Below are 9,706 nucleotides of genomic sequence, written 5' to 3'. Positions count from 1 at the left end.
TTTAAAGAACATGGCCTTAAAAAAATAAGGTGAGAACACACAGAGAAGCGTCATTGATGAGGTGAATTTATATTGACGCGTAAAACTACCACACAGAACAACGTTTTATTTTATTTTTGACCCTTTTGACAGATTTCAAATGTTTGTTTTCTCATTTTCTCACATCACCAATAACTCATTACTCTGATTTATGAGCTCTGTCACATTTCAGTCATTTTATTCCAGTGCTTTCTGAAGAGTTGCATGTTGCTTTCTCTCTTTTATTTAATTTTTTTTAACATAAACTTGTTATTTTACTAACTTCTAGCTTTAAAAAGGCCCTGAAATCCATGCAATGCAACCCAGTATAATAAGAGGACTAGTCTACAAAAGAAACAAAGAAACTAATGTGTTGGAAGAGCGTGACAAGTGAGACTATGTTTTAATACAAGTGTGGTTCCCTTGAGGAGGTTTATGCCAGCAGGTCTGTATCACTGAAGGTCCCGCCCGCGGAGGGCTGTGGGGTGGCCTCCTCCGCCGCAGCATGTGTAGGATCTGCGGACAGAGGATTGAAAGGTTTCCAGGGCTTCGACGGGCAGTGGAAGGGGCTGTCGTTCACAGCTTCTGCGGCCGCATCAGGGGCGGCGGGCTGTTTGGAGGCCGTGGTGTCCTCCTCGGAAGATTCCTCTTTGGCTGAAGCTGTGGCCGGGGGTGTGGTGGTTGGAGGTGGAGTGGGAGGAACTTCAAACAGAAAGTGCCTGAGTGGAGACCAGCCAGGAGGGCGGCGCCTGGTCATCAGCTGAAGAGAAGAATACAGTAAGAAACTTTACAAACACACTGAAAATGGGAAAAAGTGGTCGACCGATATGGTTTTTTTCTTAAAGGCTGGTGCAGATATTTGCTTTTTTGCATCATGATAATAACAAATATGCAAATTTGCTGAACTCAAACGGACATTTAACGAACACTGCTGTTGTCCGCATTGTCTCCTAAGTTGTAGACAATAGCTTGCATCATAGTTCAGAAATGCTAAAAGGCGTCGTCGGATGCAGATTACCTCACAATGGTATGAATCAGCCCAATTTATCGGTCTATCACTGCTCTCGTCCCATTTTACACTGTGGAAGTATTATCTTTATGGTTTTGTTCTACCTCATATTTAAGCTCTCAGTCAACATACATGTACAGAACAAAGCAGAGTTTCTTCAACATGCAACAATGTTCAAACAACACTTATGTAACAATTCTGTCAGAAGCTTTAATCAAGATGCAAAGCACCATCAACTCATGGTAAATACTATTTTATGTGTTAATACTTTCATGCTTCATAATATTTTATATGTCTTTTACTATTAAGCTGCTCAGAACTGAGCATTTTGGATTTAGTTTGGACCATAAAGGGACATTGAAGTCTACAACAACGGCAGCTCAGTCCATAGTTGACTCGACTGGGAACCGGAGGGTCGCCGGCCCGATTCCATGTGTGGACCATGATTGGAGTGTGGACTGGTGGAGAGGTACCAGTCCATCTCCTGGGCACTGCCGAGGTGCTGTTGACTAAGGCACCGAACCCCGGACTGCTCGGGGTGCTGATCCATTGGCAGCCCCCTCGCTCTAACATCTCTCCATTAATTGCATGTATATAGGTCCTGTTTGTGCATGTGTGTATTTCGGGCCTGTGTGTGTGTAACATGAATAATAACAGTGAAAAAATTGAATTTCCCTTGCAGGATAAATAAAAAGTAAATTCTTCTTCCTAAATTTAAGTCATTTAAATCTATTCTCACTTAACTGTACTCCAAACATCACAGAGGAGGTAGTTTAATCAACCGTGTTTCTTTGTTGTTTTTTCTGGCGATCATTTGGTCCAGTGGCATTAAAGTCAGGGAAGGAGGCCCACATGAAAGGAAGGTTGAGACCCGGACATTTGGGCTGGTGAAGACCCAAACGGGACGAAATAAGAGTGAATATTGGACAACAGATGTGACTGTTGCTCACTGTATATTTCAGTGTTAAATATGTAAAAGGCCGTGGGTTTGTAAGCTCGCTGTTGAGTTCTTCTGCCCCTCAGTGGCCAAAAACAAATCCACCATTGCAGTTCAGATTAACCAGTCGTTTTGAGTCATTTCCTGGAAAAAAAACGTCCAAATTTCTCTGATTTCAGCTTCTCTAATGTGGATATTTTCTGTTTTATTTCCTCTATGACAGTAAACTGAAAATCTTTGAGCTGTGGACAAAACAAACAACAAAAGACATGTGAGGACGTCATCGTGAGCTTTGGGAAACACTGATAAACATTTTTTTTTACCATTTCCTGACGTTTTATGGACCAAACAACACATCAGTTAATCGAGAAAATGGTCGACAGATTTAATGCTGATGAAAATAATCGTTAGTTGCAGCCCTACTAGTGAATTTAACCACTCAGTAAACTGCTCATCAAGCAGTTTTGTCCAATCATGACTAACCCAGAATAACTTAGATCAGCAGTTCTTCTGAGGGTCTTTCATGCCAAAGCTCTGTGTGCATGGGGGGGGGTCTTGAATATCCACTGCAGGCTACTATATTAAATAAGTAAGTCAGCAAAATATAATTAATATAGCACCTTTAAAACCAGGATTACAAAGCACTTACCTTGTATACAAATACAAATACAAATATTTCAATGAATAATAATGGGGATTTCTTAAAGAGGCAGTTTGGTCTGGGGTCTCACCATGGGTAGTGCCCCTGGTTCACACTCTATGTTGGCCTGTGTGGGCTCAGGTCTCCATGGGGCTTCGTCCACTGTAGAGTTACAGTTTGCAAACTCCTGCACACATAAGCACACAAAGACATGTATCAGGTGGTCAAATAAGCCTGGATCACATTATGCGGTAAAATGTGGTAAAATGTGTTTTTGTTTTCATGTTTACCACATTGTCTTCATCAGGGAGACACAGAGATTTGAGCTCTTTGTGTTCGGCCTTGGCACAGGTGCTCCTCCTCATATCAAACCTCAGCTTGTACCTGAAACCTGCGACCACCTACGGGACAGTACAGACAGACAGAGACAGACGGACAGTAGTTAGAAAGTAGTTCTAATTTTCTAAACCTGACATTTCTCCGCCCACTTCCTCTCTCTTGTTATTTCACCCGGTCACTACCTGTCTGGTGGCGTGGAAGACATTGTGCAGGGTGAACAGGTGCGTAGAGTCGGACATAGAGTTAAATTTGTTGATGGAGACCAAAAGAGGACCCTTAAGGTCCTCTGAGTTATCATCGATCTCCTCAGGGCAGCCCAGACAGGGAGCTCTCTCAGGAACGACGTAATCGTCTGGAGAGGAGAAAGAAAGAATGAGGAGTCAGCAGATGGTTGTTGCTCAGGACAGGTCACTTCATTAATGAGCGGCTTTTGAAAAATATGTTTTGAGGCTAAATATTAAATCCTCTAGTCTTACGGTTAATATCGACCATGCATTTAAGAAAACATTAGCTTTCTTTTCCCATCACTACGCCTCTCTGTCTCTCCCCCCTTTTCCCGGCTGCTCTACTCAATAAAGGAAATAACCAAACAAAGAAACAAGAATGAGCTGAACGTAACACATTGTTCACATTTTTGCAATAAAATGTGGTCCATTCACAGCTCTTTGTGTGCAAGGAAGCATTTTTTTAACCTGACAAGAGGAAGTGTTGAATTCCCAAACATTTTTGCTCTATTTTGCATTCATTCATTTATTTATTCTGAATTAAGTGAAGTTGTGTATGTTTTGGTAAGACCTGCAAAGTGTCTTTACATTAGTCAATAGTGTTAAAGATGAAGGATATAACCTACGTTAAGGATATAACCTACCATGACATGTCAAGAAGGGCCGTCCTTAATGTCTCAGCTGGAAGAATAATGTTTTAATAAAGCTGCTGGTATGTTTATAAAGCAAGAGTCCAATGATCTTTAATAACCTCTTTGGAAACCGTGTCGTCTAGTTCATAGAAAACGTTCCTTGTAGTTTGATTTCAGAGATTTTGCACTGCTTTCCTACAGTGTTGTCAGTCCCCCGATGGACAGAAATCTTTATTACACGTGTAATTCTTCCTTGTCAAAGCATGGTGCCTACATTACCCACGATGCAAATCAACCGTCAACAGTCACAGAGAAATAAACAAAGTAGTATCATCAGCATATGTGATAATTGATGTTTCTGTATGTTGCCTTGTTAAATAATATTAAATCTGACTATGTGCTGTTCACTGAACACATTTTAACCCCACAGGTTTTAAACCACACACATTTTATTTCTTTAACCCTGTAAGGTAAAATGACAGCCTCACTTTAAAGCCTAAAAGTGTAAAAGTATGTTCGTATGATGATTAGAGAGCATCATAATAGGATAGCGAGACAGACAGTGTTGTGTGCATTTGTTGGAATTACTAAACAGGATCAGGAAATGCTCTGTGCTTTACAGTCAGACCCCTAAACTACTTTAATACAAAGTCATTTTCAACGCTGAGTTGCTTAAAAAGTTGCAAAACATTTTGGAAGCTGAATAGAAAAAAAACTCAAATGTATGCTGACGACTCTGGGCAAACAGATTAAAGTCTAGACCGCCGCTGCCTTTTATGGTGTTATAAGTTAATATTGCGCTCTCCGTATCTGCAGATAGTGTTGATATATTACACAATCAACTCCCCCCTGAATGCCCTGCGCCCACCAGTGTACATTTTCCTTAATGACTCACTGTTTTATTAATGAGATAATAAACGGAGTCACGCTGGACTTTATCAGTACACTGGAGATTCCTGCTGGAAGGAAAACTGTCCATACATGATCATGATCTGCTCGGAAGATGTGATAGAATAAAAGCATCTTACTGGTTTCTCCTTAAACGGGATGAGACTTGAAGAGCCAATTCCCGCCGGAGCAGGAGGCATCAAATGACACGAGAAGTAATGAGTATTAATGAGTCACTGGGTCTGCGGGTAATATCCTAAATGAAGTCCCAAGTTTAAAAAAAGTTACTTAAATGAATCTTTCTTATTGAGAGCTTCACTTTAAATTCTGTTCATGGTTCACGCAAAGAGAAATCACTTGTCCCTTTAAATGTCCTGGATTGATTCACACTGCAGGAAAAGACTTGAGCTCATATTCTGACTGTCTGCACTTTTTATATTAATAAGAATAGTTTGACATGTTGGTTCATGCTTTTTCACTTTCTAACTGAGAAGATGAGAAGGCGCATAATGCTTCCTGATGCACTTTATCGACCCCCATAAAACATTATAGATGTGACTTATAATGATTCAATCGCTCTCGACTACTTAGAAACTAAACTGGACTATTATAGCACTACTACAGTTGATAATTAAGGTGTGTATAGGTCACTAAAGGTAGTAATAAAGCAATATAATTCACTATGAATGGTAAATGGACTTGTACTTATATAGCGCCTTTCTAGTCTTCTGACTACTCAAGGCGCTTTCACAGTGTTTGTCACATTCAACCATTCACACAGACATTCACACTGATGGCAGTGGACATCTACAAACTATCTGATCTAATCAGTCACACCACATTTACACACCCATGCGCAGCACGGGGAGCAATTTGGGGTTCAGTGTCTTGCCCAAGGACACTTCAACGTGTGGACCGGGGGGGTGGGGATCAAACCACCGATCTCTCGAATGGAGGACAACCCACTCTGTCACTGAGCCACAGTCGCCCTCATTATGCACTAAAGATGTGGTCTATATAGAAAGTGTTAGCAAAGATTCTCTCACAGCCTTCTGCAGTCTTGACAGTGTTGTATGACAATTAATCAAAAAGTGGTGTTTTCCACTTTAAGTAAAAATGTTTGACTGGACTTGAAGCTCATTTTTCTGGTATAAGAGTTAAAACTATAATAATAATAATAATCAAACTTTGGGTTTAACTGACTCACCGAGCACGCAATCCACCTGTTGAGTGTCTGCTTCAGTCTCTGTCATGTAGACGGTTGCATTGCATGAAATGGGCTTCTGGAGGAAACACAGGATAGATGATGTGAGGGTTATGATTTATCTTATTAAAATACTGTAAAATCCAAACATTTCATCTACTTTAAGCACTTTTAAGCATTTCTCCATTTCTCCAGTGCAAGTATGTACATTAAAATATTTTTCCCTTCGTAGACATGAATTGAGGACAGTCTTGGAAAGTGTGTGTGTCCCCGTAAAGGACAACATGAATATCTGCAGCTGTGTGTTTTTTCTATTACCGAGCGTCCATGAGGAAGATAGTCACAGTCCGTCCAGGGTTTGTTGCTCCCAGCTGGACACGCACTCCTCCTGCTGGTGAACTGCAGTGAGTACACCGAGTCTGAGCCGTTCTCTGACTGCACACACACACACACACACACAATCAGTGTGTACCAGAGGTCAAAGTGTCTAAACATGTTTTCCTGAAGTTTCTCGGTAATCCTCCCACAGCTGTAGTTCCTGTTGTTTCATCACAGTTCAGTTTCACATCAGTTCAAATCAGAATATTTAACTTTAACACTGAAAGATTTTAGTTTTTAATTAAATAAATTAATGTTAATTGACTGAAAGAAGAGTAATGTGCCAATACTTAGTGTAATTCTTTAGGTTTGCCTATTTTTAAATGCAAACATTTGTCCACATAAGCTTTCTAACAGGTACTGAAGCTGTTACTTATAATAATAATAATAATAATTACTATAATAAGGCTTTTACAGGCAAAACAAACTGTAAAACAAGGTCTTGATTGATAGTCCTTCCACTATTAACATCCTTATACAGTGTGTTGTCAGTGAAAAGAAGTGTTCCTGTGTACTTGTGCATTATTTACATGTATAATAATGTCTGCATAGAAGTAGCTAAGACTTTGCAACTGTACCTAAAATAGATCATAACTGAGCCAAAGCAGCTCAGGTGAACAGTGCAACCCCTGTACCTTGCTGGCTGACAGTATCTGAAAGAGGGCCAGCTTGTGTCCGGTGCTCAGCCTCTCGTTGAACTTGTTCACGGCGCTGGTGACGGCCTTCTCCACAGATGGGTCGTCACAGAAGATCAGGACGCCGGGCTGGACGTCCAGAACCTCCACGCAAAGGGAAAACAGAGGACAATGCATTTGTGCTGCACAAAGTAAGTCTGACTTTAGACTGCAGTGCTGCTGTTTGTACTTTTTCTTCTGCTTCTTTAGTCTTTCAAATGAAATTTTATGCATTTTGCCTCATTAAATTTATCTGACTACAGTTTACATCCAAAGCATATGATGATTATATGAACTGTGCTGCTTCGCTGTAGATTAAACTGGACAAAAGTGCACGATAGTTAACTACATTAATCTAACATGTTAAGGCATTAGTAACATCAATCCAATAATATATCTTTACCGTAATAATAGTTTCAGAAGGGGCAATCCTGATGCATGAAAACTACTTTAACATTTGTACCGACAATAAGGACCTACTTTAACTAAAAGAAGACTTTGCATGAAGTAGGTTTGAGTGTGGTGTTGTTGCTTTTACTTAAGTTAAAGATCTGAACACTTCTGTTTATGAGCGAGTCGACATTGATTCATTTTAAAGGGTCACGAGCCAAAAAAGTCCAACATAGAGTGCAAGTTTGCACACTGCAAGCTTGGCACATGGTGATCCAAATGGGAAGACATGCTGCAGTCGTGCTTCTAATCGATTAGTGGAAATAAGTAATTACCTCCACTGTATTCTGTATTCAAGTCCAGTTCTTGAAATCTGAAATTGACCCACTTCATTGGATGCTACTTTATTCTCCTCATTTCAGAGGAAAGTTTCAACCTTTTTCCTCAGCTACATTCATCTCACAGTTACTTTCCTATTACCATTTTATATACAATAGACCTGATCATCTTACAAAATATGATTCATTTTATAGATTTATGAAGCATTTTGCTCTAAACCACAGCATTAACATGCATGCATCAATAATAATAATAATTATATCTGATAAATTTGAATTTCTTTCCTCATTTTTATCCCATAAAGTTTTCAATGCATGATGTTTCCTTGCAACAGAGTATTTCTATGATGTGATATTACTTCTTTTACTTGAGTAAAGAATCTGAATACTTGTGTGACCCATAGCAGCCCAACAGTTCTCCTGCTCTCACAGTGTAATCTATGTTTTAAACGACAGAAAATCACTCAGAAGTTAGGATTTCTTTCTCCTCACTTGCCCGAAGACTGAGCCGTGGAGGCACAGCAGGCCCAGCACACACAGCCCCACTCCGCTCCTCATCGTCTGATCCTGGTGGACGCTTGGCTCTGCTCTGCACCAGGGGGAAGAAAAGGTAACCATCGCACCAGTTTCACATCACAGTTTATCTTTAGTGCATTTCACGTGCGACTGACCTCTTCAAACCCTGTCAGTGTTTCTTTTCTGAGCACATTTTTGAATGGAAAGACTTAGTGAAACAGTTCTTACAGTTTTCTGAAGGTGGAGGCCTGCTGTCGATCCTGCCGGGCTCCAAGAGGAAAAACTCGACTCCTCTCCACACGGGGATGGACGACTGAGTGCAGTTCTCCTGAAACTGTGGGTGGGAATCCTGAGAAAGATGATGACACGCTGATGGACACATAGACAGGGGACAGGAGGGCACAAAGGACACACACACACACACACACACACACACATTAATGCTCAAAGCGCTCAGTCGGTTAAAAGAGAGCAAATGTTTGCTCTTTTGTTTGCCCTCCTACCTGTCGAGTCAACACCAGAGTCAGTATCAGAGAAGGAAGAGAGCATGTGAGGAGATGAACAAACTTCCTTCATTGGTGACTTTGAAAGAGAAAACACTCTCCTGACTCAACACATGCTCACAAATTAAACCACACAACTTTGAGTGTATGGTGGCGAAGAAAACCCCAAACTGTACGTGTTTAGGGGGCGTCGCGTGTGTTTGCTCGCTGTGTGTTTTGTGTGTTTTAACTGGTACTTTGTCCCTCTCGACCTTTAGCCTATACCACTCTGATTTCCCCACTGCTCCTCTGTGAAACGAGGTGAAATGTGCTCCGATGTTTCACTCCTATAGGCGCGTCGTACGGACATTGGGTTTGCTTTGTCCGCGTGCAGTTTAGATTCTGCAGTTCATCAAGTACAGGGCTGCCCAACCCTGCTCCTGGAGGGCCGCCGTCCTGCATGTCTTAGGTTTCTCTCTGCTCCAACACACTTGAATCTAATGATGTGCTCGTTATCAAGCAGCTGAAGCTCGTCACAGGTTTGAAAATCATCAGAGCAGGGAGAAACCTAAAACATGTAGGACAGTGGCCCTCCAGGAGCAGGGTTGGGCAGCCCGGATCAAGTGCAACGAGGTGAACGGATGACAACATGCCAAAATCTCCAATGTGTCTGTGGGTTTGTTACACTCAAGGAGCCACTTTAGCTCCATCTTACAGCTCTGTAGTGACAGATACAAAGCAAAATTTATATGTTTGAGACTATAAAAGAAGATTGTGTAGAAGTCTAGACCAGAGCGTTATTCTGCCCTCCTGTGGTCACACATGCACCAAGAAAACTTTTGCTATGAGGCACCAGAGCCGCAGTGGGTACTGAACTATATATCATTTTAGAAACATTTATTTTAGGTTTAATTTCCATCTGCAAAGTAACTCAAGGTGTCAGATAAAGGTAGTGCAATAAAAAGTACAATATTAACCTGTGAAATGTAGTGAAGTAGACGTATAAAGGTGCATAAAATTGAATATACTTGAAGTAC

The 9,706-nt window shown here is 41.0% G+C and overlaps 1 protein-coding gene across 1 annotated transcript; it reads right to left on the bottom strand.

The window, feature by feature from the left end:
• Positions 1-451: 451 nt before the first annotated feature.
• On the bottom strand, positions 452-8,229 carry kng1 (kininogen 1; the record flags this gene model as incomplete). The annotated part of the gene is made up of 8 exons (XM_083940792.1): positions 452-778; positions 2,696-2,791; positions 2,895-3,005; positions 3,126-3,295; positions 5,895-5,970; positions 6,210-6,326; positions 6,905-7,048; positions 8,164-8,229. 8 exons carry the CDS (start codon positions 8,227-8,229, stop codon positions 452-454), a joined length of 1,107 nt encoding a protein of 368 aa, XP_083796918.1.
• Positions 8,230-9,706: the final 1,477 nt, after the last annotated feature.

This window comes from Echiichthys vipera, assembly GCF_963691815.1.
Source record: "Echiichthys vipera genome assembly, chromosome: 3".
NCBI classification, from domain to species: domain Eukaryota; kingdom Metazoa; phylum Chordata; class Actinopteri; order Perciformes; family Trachinidae; genus Echiichthys; species Echiichthys vipera.
The sequence above is the reverse complement of the archived record's forward strand: the minus strand, read 5'-3'. Positions and strand labels throughout refer to the sequence as shown.